This window comes from Melitaea cinxia, chromosome Z, assembly GCF_905220565.1.
Source record: "Melitaea cinxia chromosome Z, ilMelCinx1.1, whole genome shotgun sequence".
NCBI lineage: Eukaryota > Metazoa > Arthropoda > Insecta > Lepidoptera > Nymphalidae > Melitaea > Melitaea cinxia.
In genome coordinates this window covers 21,634,406-21,653,989 of record NC_059424.1, presented here as the reverse complement: position 1 = coordinate 21,653,989, position 19,584 = coordinate 21,634,406, and the positions used below count along the sequence as shown (strand labels likewise).

At 34.7% G+C, this 19,584-nt stretch overlaps 1 protein-coding gene across 1 annotated transcript in view; it reads right to left on the bottom strand.

Moving 5' to 3' along the window:
* Positions 1–1,109: 1,109 nt before the first annotated feature.
* The window catches only part of LOC123668474, a 128,746-nt gene continuing 110,271 nt past the window's right edge, over positions 1,110–19,584 (bottom strand). Inside the window, exons 6-22 of the mRNA XM_045602203.1 lie at positions 13,810–13,868; positions 12,889–13,073; positions 12,026–12,504; positions 11,768–11,868; positions 11,177–11,584; positions 10,737–11,015; positions 10,050–10,579; positions 9,886–9,888; positions 9,360–9,566; positions 8,865–8,987; positions 8,479–8,736; positions 7,676–7,893; positions 6,947–7,139; positions 5,583–5,704; positions 5,042–5,157; positions 2,559–2,610; positions 1,110–1,383 (exon numbers count right to left, since the gene is read on the bottom strand). Coding sequence (XP_045458159.1) covers positions 1,356–1,383; positions 2,559–2,610; positions 5,042–5,157; positions 5,583–5,704; positions 6,947–7,139; positions 7,676–7,893; positions 8,479–8,736; positions 8,865–8,987; positions 9,360–9,566; positions 9,886–9,888; positions 10,050–10,579; positions 10,737–11,015; positions 11,177–11,584; positions 11,768–11,868; positions 12,026–12,504; positions 12,889–13,073; positions 13,810–13,868 — 3,361 coding nt within the window. The 3' untranslated portion in view covers positions 1,110–1,355. The remainder of the gene's footprint in view (positions 1,384–2,558; positions 2,611–5,041; positions 5,158–5,582; positions 5,705–6,946; positions 7,140–7,675; positions 7,894–8,478; positions 8,737–8,864; positions 8,988–9,359; positions 9,567–9,885; positions 9,889–10,049; positions 10,580–10,736; positions 11,016–11,176; positions 11,585–11,767; positions 11,869–12,025; positions 12,505–12,888; positions 13,074–13,809; positions 13,869–19,584) is intronic.

Here is a 19,584-nt window from a genome sequence, read left to right as displayed (position 1 = left end):
ATTTAAAAGTATATAACGAACCAATTATATAATTGCGAAATTAGAAAACATTTTTACGAGTAAATGAAAGTCAATCCATCGAACTTGGAAAATAGATTCTGCAAAACTATTTGATATTCTAGTTTGTTATACATATATTATACGCAGGTCGTGAAACTACAGCGATGGGGGTACGACGGCTTGACGGTTTATAGCCGCCAGAGGCGTGACGATCGATGGTCTTCACACGTGACGCATTTATATTTTAAAATATAACCAATTACAATGAAACATCACCACCGCACCACGTGAATCATTGATTTAGTTGGATTTGGCTTAGTTGGATGACCTGTATATAAGAGCGTCGTGGACGTGAGATATGGTCGACGTCAGATATGGTGGACGCCAGATATGGTGGATGTCAGACATGGAGGTTTCTATCAAATTATATTAATTATCTTAATCAGTGAATTTAAACTACAGCTTATTATTACACCAATATGGAGGGGAGGTTTTGCCCAGTAGTGAGATATTTTCAAGGTATTTTATAATTGGCTAGTATTATAGTGTTTTTTGGGGGGTCAGGTTGTACACATACAAGTATCAAATGCTAGTGATGTGTTACTCCTAGAATGTTTATATTTTTTTTAGAGTACGACCATACACGCAACATTAAATATATAAATAATTGTGTTTGCACATTAACGAAAAAATATTTAAGCAAATATGCATTAATAGAGATAACTCAAAAATACTTGCCACGTCTCAATTAAATTTAGATGACACCACATGGCTCGCATTACCTTTCGATAAAAAAAAATCATCGAAATCGATCCACCCAGTCAAAAGTTCTGAGGTAACACAAAAAAATACATTCAAAATGAGAACCTCCTCCTTTTTTTTGAAATAGGTTAGAGAAGTAAATTTTTATTAGCTGTGAATTTTTTAGAAAACAAAGTGGTCTCTTTGAGTAGTTATAAACATGTTTATAAGTTTATTTAGACGATATTAAAATTCTTTTAAAACTTGAAAATTAATTTAAGAATATTGTAAGTGAAAATAGATGGGACAGCTCTTACTGTAAAGTTATTGCGTGTATGGCATATTTGGTAAATAGGAAGTTCAGTATATTTGACTTTTACAACTCAAACAGTTACATTAAACAGAATCTCCTCGTACATTTATTCTTTTGTAACATTTTTTGTCTACAATAATCAATCTTTGTTGCCATTATGAAGATGTATATTGAAATAAAATAATTAATTACATTAGTTACATTAAAATAATAATTACATCAATTTAGTCGGGGATAGGATACGTGTTTGAGATTCGAGTTACAATTGAAAACTTTAAAATTAATATTAAATGTAAATTGACTATCTTTGTTGAATCTCTGCCGGCGACCTGGAATAAAAAAAAAATATAACATTTTTTTCTACTTCCCAAAAAGTGCTCTGACCACACGACTAAAGTAAAACTTCTTTAGCAATAGGCCTGCACTGTGTCTTAGATATACTCAACATAGCATCTCTCTCTTGCTTCGTTCGCTTCGCCTAAACACACTTTTCGTAACGCTCTAGTCACGCATTCATCAGCTTACTACCCAAGTCGAGAGTGTAAGAAGTTTTACTTAAAAAAAAAACCCTCAATTTATTTTAATATACAGATTATATATATTATTTATAATTATATTAAAAATATTACATTGAAGATAAATAATTTAAAAAACTGTTTCGTGATTAAACTAATCTTTTTCTCTCTCGGCTATTCCTGTATGTTGTTCAATATTGGCGTATTTAAGGGTTGATTAAGTAAAGCCTTAAAGCTGTCCTTGTGGGTCTCCCCACCATGCCTCGGAGAGCACGTTAAGTCGTCGATCCCGGTTGTTATCATGTATAGGTACACCTGTTGTTACTCACAGTAGGGAATATATCCACCAACCCGCATTGGAGCAGCGCGGTGGATGAAGCTCTGATCTTCTCCTACATGGGGAAATACACGGGGAAAGAGGCCTATGCCCAGCAGTAGGATATTAAAGGCTAAAGCGTAAGTGAAGCCGTCGTTTGCAGTTTTTATCATAATAATAAATAAATAATTCGCTTTACATTTAACGGCTTCGAGCATTTTCTCCTGTGTCGGTCCGAAAACACACACAATACACAAGCACAAACTTCCAAACCATGAAAAACATGTCTATGACCAATTCAAACGTATGCCATGAGCGGGGATCGAACCCGCGACCACTAGCGCAACTGTTAGTGCTTTATTCTTATATGATTTGATTGAGATCGCTAGTCTTAGTTGACCAATTACCCGCTTAGGAACAAAATGTAAGATTGAACAACAACCTACCAATATGGAGGGGAGGTTTTGCCAAATGTGAGACATTTTCAAGGTATTTTATTATTTTCAGTACTTAACTAGCTGTGCGTATATATATTATAAAAATATAGGACATTCCTCGGTAAATAGAAGATATATACAAAAAAAAAAAAAATTAAATTCGAAGCAGTAGTTTCTGAGATTAGCACGTTTAAACAAACAAACTTTTCAGGTTTTTTTATATTAGTATTACTCACCCGGTCGTCTGCTTGCCGGGCCACGACTGGTGTCCATCCAGAGTCCTGTTTACTGGAAATCGATCATTACGATTACTGACGCATGTCGCTTAGCAACTATAGGCTATATTACATCAGCATAGAAAAATTATCAAAGCGAAATTTATTTTGAACTGAGTATCTTCTTATTTTAGGGGGGGGGGGGGTTAGAGATTTAGGCTGAAACATAATGTTATGGAGGAAACAAATAAGAGTAGACATTATATCAAGCTATAGAAAATTGTAATAGTGACCTGTAAATAGGTGTCATGGCTTTAGGGGGACCGAATTTCAACATCTTTATTTTTCTAGCTTTATCTCTATTTCTTATATAAGTTTCATAAAACAAAATGCCAACACCATACATCCATCTATTTACTATTGTATTAATAATGTAATAATAATAAAAATAATATACAACCAAACGCGCAGAGCGATAACCAATATAATATATATGCAAAGGCATTCGCAAGCATTTCTAATGATTAAGTTTTTAAATATTCGTGTAATTATGAAGAGCTGTCGTTTGTAAGGAGTTCGAATTTTATTTTGGAGTCTTACTCCTTAATAATCGATTTCATACAAGGCTCCCGGTATGAAAAAATATGAAGAGTACAATCAACTGAACGAATCACCTCGAATGTTTATTTACCATTTGATATGGTAGTAATATTTTTCTTAGACTAGTGAGCCATTTTGTTACTATTTAGACAGTCGATCTGAAGGAGTAAACTCTAGTCGTACGTCACAGCTGACACACTTTTTTAAAATCTTTAATCTAAGTTGAAATCCATTCATAATTAATTTTTTTTTATAATTTAAGAAGTATAAAAAAACAAGTCTACAATACAAATTTTATGTTTAAAGGTTATAGGGCCCTTTATACCCTAAATGGATAGTGCAAAATCGATTTTTTTTTAGTTCGCTAATCGAAATTAACAATAATAAATAAATAATAAATATATTATAACATTATAGCTACATATTTTTTGTCGATAAATACAAATAACACACCAAGACTCGAGGCGGGAATCGTATCCACAACCCTCGAAGCAGAAACTCGGGTGAATACAAACTGCGCTAAGTTGTTAGTCAATCATATCAATCAATAGAGAAGAATTGAAGAAGTGTATATGAATAAAATAATAAGTACTGGTCGCCCAGTGGTCGAAATTCAACCATAATTAATTTTAATTATAAGAGAGTGTGTCAAATACATCGTAGTGTGTGTAATGTTTATTTTTATTCATTGAACTTATTTTTTATGCATATTTAAAAAAAAATAGTATTCTAGGAAGGAGTGCCTTCTCTATATAAACTATAAGTGTGCGAAATTTCATACTCCTCCGTCCGTCCGTGCAATTTTCGTAAAAAAAGGGGTACAAAGTTTTTGCTTCACGATATTCATTAATCTATAGCCGTTTTTGTCAATTATTTCCTGTGTGTTTTTCTGATCTTTTGGTGGCGGGTTAACTAGTGTAAGTGATAATAATTGTAATTGACAATAAATAAATAAGAAATATAAATAAATTGTGATCTATAAGTCTGGTTTATTTGTCTAGTTTAGGATTAATTTGGTGGAGACGGGATAGACTAAGATGGTGCGAAGGTATGGAGCAGTGTACCAGTGTCCTGTAGCGTATTTATCTAGTGTTTGAGTGAGGTGTTGGGCCATTCATTAAATAAGTAAGGGTCCCGAGGGGGGGGGGGGGGGGGAGATTTGAAAAATCTATAGATACCCTACTTTGTAGGGGGAAGGGGTACGTAATATTTCCAAGTCGATATTTTATATTAGAAATCGAATCGGAAAGGAAGACGAAGATCGAATAGACGTCGCGGACGAAATTCCATCTACCTGGCAACGGACGGATTACCAATTGTTTCTGAGTGTACAACATGGGTCACTAACCCATTCTGTCCAGACGATTGATGATCTGAATTGTTGTTTCAACTGTTTAATTTACTTTCTTTGAAATTAATAACAAACTAGTTAATCATTATTTAAAGTGTTATTTATTTATGATAAATGGTGATAAATGGTGTTCCAAAGTCTAGATCATTTTTTCTAACATTTTATTGTTTTGAAAAAACGGAATGGAATCTAACGTGGGAATAGGCGGACGGGTTTTAAGAATCGGGGGTGTGGGACATCAAAATTGCCAACCTTACGTAATTAATGAATGACCCCTCGGTACTTGAGCGATCTGGTGGTACGAGTTAGTACATGCCAGGAAAAAATGGTGACACAGTGTACACGTCTAGTGTCTTGTGGTGTGGTTGTCTGGTGTTAAGTGATCTGATGGTGTCGTAGATGAATCTTATTTGGTATTACGAAGATCTAGTGGTGCAGTCGGTGTCACCTGATGGTGCTTTTCGAAGATGTTGGTGCTTGTTTGAATTGGTGGTATGAAGATCTGGTACAATTTAACAATCTAGTGTCTTGTGTAATACTGTGTAATACTCACAGCTCTTTCGGTCCGCGAGTCGATTCTTGCGTCGGTCCCTTGCGAGAGGTCTCCTCTTAGAGGTAGCAGAGCGAACCAGGCTTTCGATGATCTCGTCCTCAGTGGACACCTCGCCGCTGAGGAGTTATTTCATTATTTTTTACGTTTATTTGAAAACATACGTTAAAAACGAATTTAAATGACACACATTGACCATTTAGGTCTTCACGTAAGTATGTTGTAACATTTTATATGTACTTTGTACTTTCCTATTTGTGGTATGGTTCCTATTAACCGACTTCATAAAAAAGACTTTCTCAACTCTAACCGGTTTTTATTGGGTGCACCGATTTTGACGAATCTACTTTTAATCGATAGCTGGCGCTTGTCACGTGGGCCCGTTTAAATTTGAACGAAATCTGACGAGTTCTTTTTGGGCTATCCCTAATGACGTGTATTTACTTATTTTTTCTTTAACTTACGTATTACTTGTCGATGCGATTGAAGTCCTTTTTTTTCGTTTGTTATAAACAAAACTATTTTTTAAAATAGATACACTCACTTGCGGGGACGCATGGCTGGTTTCCTCCTAGAATCCATCAGGTCTCTGTCAGCATCACTCTTCAACAGTTCCTTTAGCGCACTATCGGCTGTGTGTTCACCTTTACTGGCGTAGTTGCCCACCTGAGAACATAATCAATAAATAAATAAATATCTTTTTGGAAAAAATATATATAGAAATATTTTATATACTAGCCGTGCCCGCGATTTCATCCGCGTGGAATTTAACAAAATAGTTAGTAAAAAAAACTACGATAAAAGTAGCCTAAGTTACTCTCATTACATCAACTATCTGCCAATGAAAGTCCCGTCAAAATCGGTTCAGCCGTTTTAGAGATTACCCAGAACAAATAAACAGATAGACAGACAGATAAAAATTGTAAAAAATTTTATTTTGTATATGTACCGTGTATACCATCCATATGAATTTAGTAAAAAGCGGTTATATTAATATTACAGACAGACACTTCAATTTTATTTATTTGTAGAGATAAATATATAAATACCAATATCACACCCAGACTCGGACAGAATCACTACAAACTGCGCAAAGTTTGTGTATCGTTTGTGTTTAGTGTTACTTATTGTAGAGGTTACTCAAGAGGCAAAAGGTGTGCTTTAGATTAGACTACACGACTGAAGTAAGACTTCTTTTTATCTATATGTATGAATATATTAATAATTCAAATTATAAGTCACCGCGGTAGTAAATGTCTTCATTTTACAGTGTGCTATTCATGAAAATAGAATAGAAGTATGCGACAAACTTATGATATGCACCTTTGACACGGACAACTATATTTTATATGGAAACGAACATATGAACGTACGACCGCTTTATGCATTATATAACTTTTATATTTTTATAACAAATACTAGCTGACTCGGCAAACGTTGTCTTGCCGCTAAACGCATTTTAATAATAAGGGTTAGTGGTAGAAGGGTGAAAATTTAGCGTTATATGTATTTTTCAACGCCAAATCATTATAAAATAAAAAAAAATAAATATTTTTTTCTAAAAATAAAAAAAAATAGGGGTGGACTACCCTTAACATTTAGGGGGGTGAAAAATAGATGTTGATCGATCCTCAGACCTACCCGATATGCACACAAAATTTCATGAGAATCGGTCAAGCCGTTTCGGAGGAGTTTAACTACAAACACCGCGACACGAGAATTTTGTATATTAGATAGATGTATAACTAATTGGTAATATCTGCTCTTATTCTTTTTGTAATTTAACATTTTAAATTTCTACTAATGCGGTTATCATAGCGGCTCCTTAAAATACCCCCCCCACCCCATCTAAAAGAACATGATAAATTAGTTCGAGGATTGTGTGTGGTCTACTCATATAACACTCACATCAATAATCATTTTCCCTCTGGTCTTATTCCTCTCGCGATGGTTAGCTCTTTTCTCCAACTGCTGAAGAACCCTTTCTCTCGTCGTTCGGTACTCCAGCGCAAACTCCGCTATCACCTTCAGCAGTTCTGAAGGTCTGGTCTTAGGGATGTCACTCAAGGGCACCCCGAGATACAGCAGGAATTTGTTGTATCTGCAATAGCATATTGTTCTTGGTTCATAGTTATTGTCCAGGGTTTGTTGGGTTTGTTTGTGAAAATTTGGGATTTTATTGGATATGTATGAAAGTCGCAAGAGCCACGCTATGGATATTAAATCAGTTCGCAATAGCAAATGTAACAGAATTCGCTAAGAACAATATATGGATAAATATCAAATAAAAATTAGCTTAAGTCTAAAAATTAAGAAAATACAGGTCGCTTTGTGGTTTTAATATTAGCTATCGTGTTCCTTATGTTCTAAGAAAAGATAAACAGAATTATTGTGTCAAATATTGTCCCCTTGAATTCCTATCAATGCAGATCTCCTGTCATTACACATTATAAACAGAATTTTAAAGTAAAATTTAACAACACAATCATTATTAATCTTATCTCTTTTATTCTCTTTTTCTTATATCTTTTTGACCAGAACTACTTAAATCTTCTGTTGTTTGTTGCTGCCTCACAGTTTTCGCTGATGTCATGAATACTCACCATGACATTATCTACCGCTTAAACCATCACCTACCTGCTCATCACCCGCTTCTTGATGATGCTGAGAAGGATGATACGCTCCGCAGCATCAGTAAGAAACTCATTGATCTTCGTCTTGAATATCTGCGAGCCATCGTGTTTGGCGATGCGTTTCATGTGATCCCATGAAGCCTTGCAATCAGTTTCAAGTTTCTGGAGATTTGCGTTCAGTACTTCGAAGTCTACTTTGGATGCTCGGATCACGGGACCGACCTGATGAGATAAGAAATAATTGTGGTTGCTCTTCAAAAACAAAAAACGAGTGTGCTTTAGACCACATGACTGAAGTGAAACTTCTGCACAATAGGCCTGCACTGTGTCTTAGATATACGAAACGTAACTGGCTATGAGAGAAAGAGCCGCCGAGTTCGCCCCACCCGATCACACTTTTCGTAACGCTCTCGTCACGCATTCATCAGCTTACTCCCAAGTCAAGCGTGAGTAAAGAAGTTTTACTTCAAAAATACTTTAATATACATCAACAATAAAAGTATATAACCGTAGTCGCAAGTCAATTAAATACACAATTGTTAGAGATATCTGTAAGACTGCTTTTAAGATCTCGCCAAAATTTAAATGGGACCCCATGATAAGTGCCCCTTCATGACGTAACGCACATAAAAAAACAGCTGGAATGAAAACCACGTCTTTTTCAAAGTCCATTAAAATACCAACTTTGTCAAATTTGTTGAAGAATTTTAACTATATAATCATATCATATTGTAGATTTACAAAAATATCTGCGATTAAAAATAGGTTTAGCTGGGTTGTTATGTTAGTCAGCTTTTGATAAATTACCTCACTAAAGAAGTCTGTAGTGTCTGGAAACTTCTCGATGATCATCTCACAGATGTGGTACAGCAAGGGATGCTTGTGTACCGTATCTTTCACCTCCATCACCTTTGAGAGGTATTCTAACCGGAAACCCTTTACTTGATTTCCGTTTAGAAAACTACCCACCGATCGTAGTGTTGACAGAATCACTTTGAATGTTTTGTTTGCTTTCAATAGTTCTATACCCTGCTTTAGGTCCATTAGTGGTTCTGCTATTTCTTTCTGTAATAATGCATAAATAATTTGTTATTTTGGAGAACAGCATTATGTCAAATGTAACTTATCTAAAATTTATAAAGTAGTTACTTTCAACGATGGCCACTATTATTGTATTATGGTCCAATACTTACTTCCAAATTATCAAAATCAAGCTTGAAGACCCAAAGTTTAAGTCTGGACGACAACTCGTTGATGGAGGCGAGTGTGAGTAGAAATTGTTCAGCGCTACCCAGTGGTAGGTCGGGGTTTGCAAACTGGAATATTTATCAAAATATAATAAACATATCTAGTGACGGTTATTAAATATGGTTGATAGTTTTATCATCGGTAATAAGTAAATAAATCTTCAATTCAAGACAAATACTGATAGTATGACGCTTAATCCGAATAAAATCTGTTACATTTTTTAACGTTAATCTTTGACGACATTCGTTTTTAGGTTATGGTCAAATTTTAGATGTTTTAATCTTAAGGTGACCAAAATATTTTCTAATGGAGTTGGAGCCTGCATGCTCAGGCAAAAATGTTCCATTAGTTCATCTTCTTTTGAAGCTACCCAAGTTATTGGAATGCAATCTTTATTTTTCCTAGATGTAATTTATCCTACTTATTTTATAGCTACATACCTGTGCCTCCTGGATTTTGACCTTTTCCTCGTGTGTGGGTAGCATCGTCAATAACTTCTCTATACCCTCTCTACCAATAACGGTCGCATCCATCTTCATAATCGCCACTTTTATCGTCTGAGGCGTTGGCAGTTTTTTCATTGCAATGCTTATAGCATTCGAACGCTTTGTATCCAATATCAGGTTCCTCTTTGGTTCCATTAGTTTCTATTTTAATGTGTTTTTAATTAATAATAACATTTAAATCTTTTTTCTTTACGCAAATTTGGTCATTGATAACAACATAAAAAGGATTTTTTTATAGTACATCATAAAGTCTTATAAGTCCAGAGTAAACATTTGGACAATTTTTGACTTCTATACTAAATCTTTCTTGATTAAATTGAATAGAACGTTAAGAACTAAGTAACTATGTACATATGTGAATCAAAATGATTTAGCACGCTATTTACAGCGTTGTTTGAGTAATATTACTTGGAAACTTTTTACACTTAATTAAATATATTAATTTAAAAAGTATACTTACTTCCTGTGTTATTGATGCGTGAGATTACATGAAAAAAGAAAACGCGTACATTATACAAACAAATTGTAATTATAAATAATAGTAATTTTAATAATTAATATTGCAAGTCAAATATGTGTGTATTAGTTTAAGATGTGTTTTGGAAGTTAAAATATTAAGTTTACCTTGATTATGAGATCGTTGGTTCGGGATTCGAAGAGATGTTCTAACATCGCAGTATCCAAACTGACCTCTGGGAGGTCATCCCAAATAAAACCACCGATTTTAGTTCTCGATGGAGGCGGTACTGGGTTTTCTTGTATCTCTCTCCAGAACAATTTCACCGTCTTTTTATTCTTCTTCAAAGTAGAGTTACCGGAATCGTTTGAGACATCAGATTGGGGCATCGTACTGGGTAAGTTTTTTGGTAAGCTGAAGAAATTGTTTGGGGGTGGTGGGGGTAAGCCTACTGGGGGTAACATATTTGGTGGGGGTGGAGGTAAAAGATTTGGCGGAGGGGGTGGGATGGCGTTAGATGTTGGTGACTCCATCTCTTCATCTGAGTCGTATCTTAGGTCGGAGAAATCTAGATCGCACAAGTGGAATTCCTTATTGATGCAACCTTTTCTTAATTCCTCCCAGTGTAAGTCGTTCTCTGAGACTTTGATTTCGTGTAACTTTGGGGTTTTCTCAATCGTCGGACTTTTTATCATTTCTATGAAACAGAAATAGTGCTATGAATAATTTGCTTATCATGGAACATTAACTTTTTGATAAACGACTTTGCAATGTTAGGAAATCAGAAAATATAAAGAAAAGGGACTATAAATAAATAGAACACCTTGTTATTATTTTAAAATAGGTAAGTTTACCTTTAGATTTGGATTTGGCAAGTTCCTCTTTGGCTTTAGATACTATTCCTGCCATTTCGGAGACCCTTATAGGTTTTTCCTCCGTGGTAGGGCTTAAGGGACTCGTTAATCTCTGAGCCAGATCTTTGATACTGTGCTCCCGGTTCAACAGGATACCTCTATCATCTTTTGGTTCTGGACTAAAGTCTAATTGTCTAACTACGTCAGACGCATTGACACTGTGACCTAGTGTCCCATTTTGCAACCTCTGCTTTAGTCCAGTTGTATATCTTTGGTTTCCTGAATAGAAAAACATAAACGTCAGGTAAGAATTGGGAATTACAAATAAGAAAAAAAAACGAGCGAAAATAGTTAAGGAAAATCGGAAATAAATAAAGCGAAACAAAAAAAAAAAAACATGACAAGCGCAAAATTAGCGGGTTGCGAATTATGCAACAAACCATTCATGAGAACATCCGATATGTAAGGTTTGCTTCGATTCGAGTAAGTCTTGTCCTCTTCTTGTCCGTTCATTTCATTTGAATTGTATATAACGGTGCCATTGCTTCCATTCATGGGATATTTTCCAGAATTAGTGAAGCTTCCATTTGTATTTGTATAAGAACCGTTCATGTTGTAATTACGGTTGGTCCACTGGTCGGTCTTCTCGAAGAGTCCATTGTAGATTCCATTGGAGTTGTTGTATAGTTCCTGCTGTTGGATGATGTGATGGGCTTGCCTCGCGTACCTATCCCTCCGCCTCTTAAGAGCTGAACTAAGTTCCTTATTTTCCTTGGTGATAAGTGTTGGAAGATATTGTGGTCGAGGTGTGCTTATTTTGTTCTCTGTCTCCACGTGAACTGGATTTGCTGTTGGTTGTTAGTGAAATACGACGTTTAAGGCTTAGTTTAAAGCGAATGTTAAAATAAGATAACGATTAACTTAGGAAGTTAAGAGTCATGAAATGGATAAATGAAAAATCACTCAACAGATTGAGCATGCAAGGGCACACGTAAAGTAAAACGATGCTATGTATATTTAAAATCTTATACCTCTCTCTTTGACCTCTTGTTTTTTGGATTTTCTCCTCTCGGACGATTTTAGGTTTAAGTTCCTCCGCCTTACTGATGATAGAACAGATTCATCCAACTGCCTAGGAAATTATTTAACAATTTGTTAAAATGATATTTTTTATTATTGTAAGACAAAAAATTTAGATCCATTATTATATCTTTTTTTTTTGTATTTAACCTTTCGTTATATGAGTTAAAATATATTAAATACGTTTTGATTGTATTTCAAGAACTTACTTGAGCGCGGTTGTTTCGTCACCGTCTTCGTAAAGTAGAACAGCTTCAAATATTTGAAGTTGCCTCAAGAGATCCAAATCCGTTCCCTGTTTGGACATATATAACTGTATGATGTCGTCGATACCTTGGTCTTGAAGAGAGTCCACTTGATCATAGTACCTATTTCTATCTGGAACGTTGTTTAGACACCTATTGATGAGAGTAGTTGCGTATATGAGCAGTTCAGTGTCGGAAGCGTCGACGTCCTGAAGGATTTTCATCACGTTGAACCAAGGTTGCCGACCGTTGGAGCTATCCACGACATTGATGGCGTCGATTAGGATAAGACAGTTCTTCTCTGTGTATTCCACGAAGACTAGAAGAAGTTTGAGAGCTGTTTTGACGACATGCCTGAACTTGCTGGAGATGAGTGAGTAAAGCCATTGGATGCACCGCTTGTGGTTCATAACGCCGTGCATTCCATCCACATATAGCAAAATCTGTAAATGGTTACAGAATTAAGCATGCCTGATGTAAAAGTTAAAGGTGTACAAATTATTAATCTTCTATTCATTCCTCAAAACTATTTAACCGACTTTAAAAACGGAGGAGGTCCTCGATCAGATTGTATTTTTATGTGTGTTACGGTAATATCATTACTTTTTACTGAGTGTATCGATTGTGATGATCCTTTTTATAATCTAAAGGTGGTGCTAGTCATGTGGTCCCAATAAATTTAATCCACACCTCACTAGTACTTTTTGAAGCAATCTCTATTAATGCGTATTTACTTGACTATTTTTTGTCTACCTTCGTTGTATTACCTGTCGATGCAATTGAAGTCGGTTTTTTTCGTTTACAGCCAAATACAATAATGTACTCACCTGACCGAGAGCTCTGAGTATATAGTCAAGGTAGTTATGATCCGCCATATTCGCGACCTGCATCAAACAGTCGAGTCCTTTGTTGGCGACGAACTCGTGCACCAGATCCTTGTCTGACTGTAGGATCTGTTTGAGCGTGAACAACGCCATACGCAGCTCCCGACCCTGGGAGTGCAGAAGCCTCTCTACCGGAGAATTTATAAGCATAAGCATAGTACATAGTATTGATTATTTTGGGTATTTATTTTAAGTAACAATGTTACACTGGGAGTTACAATAGGACATCCTGACACAGGAACTTACTTAAAAGGATGTCCCAACAACGGTATCATGTTATGTAAACGTTTTTCTAAATAAATATTGTTATTCTTTATTTTTTTTTTGCACTTTATAGTTTGAAAGTAAAGTTGTCATAAATTTTTCCTATATATATATTTATTAGTATCAATAGAAAATCTATTGTGTTGTCTCCGGTTCCTATATTCAGCAAACGATTTGTTCTGTAAATAAAACTTTTTAAATTGCAAATTAATCGTATTGAAAGTTTCGAAATTTAAACGAATAGTTTTTTGCATATAGGAATCCGGCATTATTCATAAATAAATTTGGCTGACATATCATACAGACAATCAGGTGGCGTGAATGAAGCGTGCGCAGTATAACGAACAGCACAATTGTTTCAAATATATCATACTTCAAGACACTAGACTTTTTCTAGGCATTTGAAAGCGCGTGTAGGTGCAAAGATCAATAGATCGAAGCGATATCACAAGTAAAATGAATGTAACGTGTAACGTAGAAGAATAAAACGAAACTTAGAAGTCTTTGTCAGTTTGGTTATCTTTGATTATGACGCTGATATCGAGAATTAAGATTTAATTGATATATTTATAAAAGTATAGTATTTGCACTACTACTTACCGATAATCGCGTGAACGCGTACTGAGAGTTGTGTGCGTAGAACCAATGCATTTTTGCGACTAGAAAAAAAATATAATTGCACTTATAATCAAGGTAGTTTCATCAGAACTAAGTCGCCAGGATTAACATTAATTTAAGATAAAGGTGAAACAATTTAGGCTGTAACATCCCACATTTGAGGATTTGAGCTGAATCCACCACGCACATGACAAACATTTGTATTGGCCATACAGGTGTTTGCCGTGGTCTGGGTGTTTGTGCAGTCCTTGTGGGTCTCCCCACCGTGCCTCCGAGAGCACGTTACGCCGTCGGTCCCGGTTGTTATCATGTACACCTGATAGCGATCGTTACTCATAGTAGGGAATATATCCGCCAACCCGCATTGGAGCAGCGTGGTGGATTAAGCTCTGATCCTTCTCCTACATGGGGAAACAAGACTATGCCCAGTAGTGGGATATTACAGGCTGAAGCGAGCACCACGCTGACGCTGCTTCACTGCGTGTTGCCGGATATGTTCCCTACCTGCGAGTAGCGATCGTCATCAGGTATATAATGATAGCAACTGGGACCGATAGCTTAACGTGTTCTACGAGGGACGGTGGGGAGACACACAACGATAGATATCAAAATCGGAAAGATATATTTGTACAAATACAAATTTCCATCCGGCGGGAACGATAAACATTTTAATTACAACTATAGTATATATACTGTTGATTAACGTTCTCCGTACGTAGTTATGGCCATCTTACCTAGTACACACACACGCACACATGACGTTACATGAGATATTAGGCTGTGATCTTCTATGGGATGGACTTACTTCCCCAGTTGAATTGACCCTGAGTCAATATGTATATATATTACAATATATTATTTTAACGTGATTACCATTACGATATTTCAATAATATTCTTCTATAATATTCTTAATTCAATAATATTCTTAATTGTTTTAAATAACAATTTTATATTTCTATATTAATATTATAAAGAGGAAAGATTTGATTGTTTGTTTTCATTGAATAGGCTCAAGAACTACTGAACCGATTTGAAAAATTCTTTAATTGTTGGGAAGCTACACTGTCCGCGGATGACATAGGCTATGTTATATTAAAAAAAAAACAAATAGTTAAATATGGAAATAAATAAAAATTGAAATTTTCGTTAAATACTCGTACGAAGCCGGGGCGGAACGCTAGTTTATAATAAAGCTGAAGAGTTTGTTTGAACGCGCTAATTTCAGCAAGTACTGGCTTTGGTTTGAAAAATTATTTATGTGTCGGGTAGCTCGTTTATCAAGGAAGGCTATAAGGCTAATATTTTTGTGCGTGTATTACGTTTAGTACGTTAAAACTCATTTTTTTAAAAGTAAAAATTGCCGTATCATCAACTATAATTAATTTGTCAAAAACGGTTTCAACTCAATAATTGTCAAATTTTTCTTTGTCAAATTTGTATTTAGGTATAATACTCTTAGTTTTATTATTGTGTTGTGCTGTGTACAAAGATGACAAATCTTTGCACACAGCACAACACAATCTCCACAGATTAGTTGCATTTATGTTCCGCCAACCCACATTGGAGCAGCGTGGTGGATTAAGCTCTGATCATTCTCCTACATGGGGAAAGAGGCCTATGCCCAGTAGTGGTATATTACAGGCTGAAGCGTATGTTTTCGCTATCTGAACGCAAAGTCTGATTATGTAACAATAAACGATTTTTGGGGAAGACACTGTGGCTTGTAACATGGCTTTTTTTAAGCTAGCACGAGCCACAGGGCTTTTAGATAATTGAAACTTTGAGTAAAATAAAAACTATTTTATTATTATTAATTTATATTCGTAAAATGACGAGTCAAAAATACTTTTAAGGCCTAGACTATTTTATTGACTAGGTTATTGAATAAAGTTATTTTTGATTTTGATATTGATTTTATAAAATGATTAGAAGTTGCCCGCGGTTTCGCTCACTTAGAAATTAATAATATTTACGTATAAGGGCTGAAGTAGCGTGTAATCATTATATTACAACAATTCACGATCTCTTTATACCGCATTTATGGGTCACCTTTCGTGCGTTAGAACTACCAGACTGCTCGCAAACTTCGCTCTCAATCACGCTTCATGAAACAGTCTTCCCTTAGGTTTCTCAAGCCATTTTTAGGTAATTTCAGTAATCTATATATTAATAAGTGAAGTTAAAAACTTTGTGACCCCCTTGACGCAAGAGTTTTTACTAATGTTTTTTTAATTATGCATAAAAATACATTAAATCAATAAAAAAAAAATTACACACACTACCATATATTTGACACACGTCCGAATAAGACGTCCTTTTACACGAAACGTCAATGATAATGATATGAGTGATTAATTTTCTTTCAATTTCACTTTTCAAAAAACACCGATCAAACGTCTATAGAAAAAGTTTAAAGTTTCTTACTCAAGAAATAACGGACTTCCATACAAATTTTAATCCTTTAAGTTTACAATTTTCACTAAAATTGAAAAACTTTTAATTAGTAGTTCAGAACTAAAATTTGATGATTTTAGCTTTAAAAATTACGAATTTTTAATTAAAACTTTCAATCCCTATTTCATCCCTTTAAGTAGTAAGAGTAAATTGTCCACTAATGCTGAAATGCATATTTACTATAGTTTAAAAAAAAAATGACGGAAAAATAAAGATTTTCAAAGCCTATTTAAAGGTTTATTTTTTTAAATTGTTTTCTTATTGGACGTCTATTGCAATTAATTTGTAGTAATTGTAAACCGAAAAATAAAAGACGAATCAAACAAACTTGTTCGAGTCCTTAAGACCTTAATCCAGTCCTGTCCCTAAATCCGTTCTTAGCGAACGTTAACTAATCATTAATTTCCCTGCCAAATTTCAAGCTTGAACACAAAAAATTAAGGGCAAATATTTATCAAGCCCTTAGAGTACATTGATCCAGTCCTATCACAAAATTCATTCTTAGCTGTCTATTACTAACACCAAAGTACATCTGAGTCAATTCAAACTTGTAGTACAAAAAATTATGGCCTTTCATACATACCTGTGAGAGCTCTTAGACTCCTTAAGTCCGATCCTATCCAAAAATTCGTTCTTAGCGGCCGTGTAATAACTACAAACTATCTCCCTGCCAAATTTCATCTTTATACGTCTTGCGGTTATTGAGATTTCGTGATGAATAAATGGCATAACGATTTTATGTATACGATACATATAGATAACGATATATTTATTATACATTGCTTGCGTTTACAGTAAAATTAGTTGTTGTTTTCATTTATACGAGGTAATGTAATCATGGAATAGACTCACTCATCGTAATCGCACGCGTCCTTGAAGTCCTCCTCAGAGACATCTTCTTCGTCAGAATCAAGGATTGAAAAACACGTATCGCCCAAGTTGTCTGCGAACCCCGAGTCGACCGAGGCCTGTCTGATAATGTCAATATCACACCCCGAACAATCGAAGAAGCTCGAATCAAATAAGCTGTTTACGCACGACTCCATCCCAGATTACAGGCTCCTATGTTGGTATAATATCAAATGAGGAGATGATTTTCATAAATGGTCATTTTAAAATTTCATAAAATAATTTAGCAATACCAAAAAAAAAAAAAAAAAATTCTCAAACAAAGTCAGAGTATGAAATATTTCAAAAAAGTTTACTATCACATAATGTGGGATTCGGTAAAAATCGAGATGACTTGTTTTCTTTACCTCCCTGAGATATATTTCTCTAGCGGGCTTGCGTCCGCGGTCGTCGTGCACTGAGAACTAAGCGCTCACGCTGATCCGTCACTCGATTTCAGTTCGAAAAGGGGACATTGATTTTATTATCATGTAACCGAGCGAACAATTGATTTTTTTACTATGTTAAATTCGATATTAGAGCACACATCGCTACTATCCGAATCGATATACATTTCAAAATATCTTTATAATAGATTTTTTTACTTTATGAAACACATAACTTATGGTAATTTTAAATAATTCGGTAATTATATTGTCACAATCTCTTCAGCTAAATGATTCAACATATAAGACACAATTATGTGACCTGCTTCTTTTGTTTTATTTTATTTTTTTAATATTTTTTTGTCATTTCATGCTTTTTCATTGATTCGAAATACTCACCACTTTTATGATTGCCCTTTATACATTATAAAGATAAATCTACAAAATTGTTCGCGATTAATATTTATAACGAAACAAATATTGAGCTTGAGACGCTGTGAGCTCTGTGTGAAATAATACGGCCTGTATTGAACTCTCATAGTGCAAGTTCATTGTTATGTTGTTTTTGCCCGTTCGTGTACATCGCGCTCGATCGAAAAACTACGTATTGAAGCACTCACGATTTCGCTGCAAGTGATTTCTAAGCTTTCTACGTACAATTAAACGTTTTATTAATAAAAATTATGTATTGGTATTTTTCAATTTAATATAAATAAGCTACGATGGTCACTGACATACACACCAGATCGATAAAAAAATTTGCAGCAATTCATTAGAAGTTATTAAGTCATTAGAGTAACTGATTTATAATAATACTAGTTGTCACCCAGTGTTCGAAATTCGACCATAATTATTTGAAAATTGAACAAAATAGTATATATGTGTGTTGTGTGTCAAATACATAGGAGTGTGTGTGTGATGTTTTTTTTTTTAATGATTTAATGTAATAATTATGCATAATTAAAAAAATATTAGCATTCTGCACTCTTTCTGTATATCAATTATAAATGTGCCAAATTTCATACTCCACCGTCCGCGCAATTTTCGTAAAAAAGTGGTACAAATTTTTTTGCATCACGTATTAATGTAAGATGATTACAAAAGTTATTCAAAGTTTTAGATAACTCGATGAAAATCTGATATGCATGGTGTTACCCGGTCAGTTTGTGTCACGGTAACCTAAATAACGTACATGTGTCGAATCCGCCCGAACTATTTCTGTCTAAATAGATGGTACGATGACCTTAAAATTTTAGCTGGGATTTTGAGAAACAGTATATTCTATGGGTTTAACTGTTATTGAATGAATGGAATAACGTATTCTTTGGAAAATGGTATCGATTTACTTTTGACTTAATATTGTCACATTGCAAAGCACACAAGCGATAGGTCCTAGCAACTAGCAAGGGTATCTTTTGTAACAAAATGTATTTATTTTATAAATTCGCCTATTTTTTTAAAACTTTTTACATTTTGTAGATGATTAAAAATATTAAGAAAATCGCCGTGAAAATTGGAAAAAGTCTTAAAGCTCACGCGTTATACAGTTTGCAAGACTGGACGACGTCGGTTGGTTCGGCTAGTTGAATAATAAATCTTAGTTAGGATGTGACATAAACGAAAAAAGAAAATAACAAAACAAATGCTTTTATCCAACCTTATTAATTATACAATAATAACCATTATTTCTCTGTATTTTTCGGTGACCTTAGTTCAGCGTATTTTTTTCGAGAGACCGTTGACTTTTTTCTTCTTGCCCTGATAACAACGCATACACTAAAAACGAATTATCCAATTGGATTCAGCCGTTCAAAAGATACGTGCGTACATGTACATATCAACTATTAATATACAAAATATGAACAAAATTTAGTGATTTACAAAATAATGAAAATCTCGTTGCGACTACTTCACACCGATACGTCTAAAATTGCATCCTATCGAGTGAACAATTTGTCAATCTTCATGAGCATAACCGACCGCCTGCCCCCTGCATTTCCTCCTTTTTAACCGACATCCAAAAAATG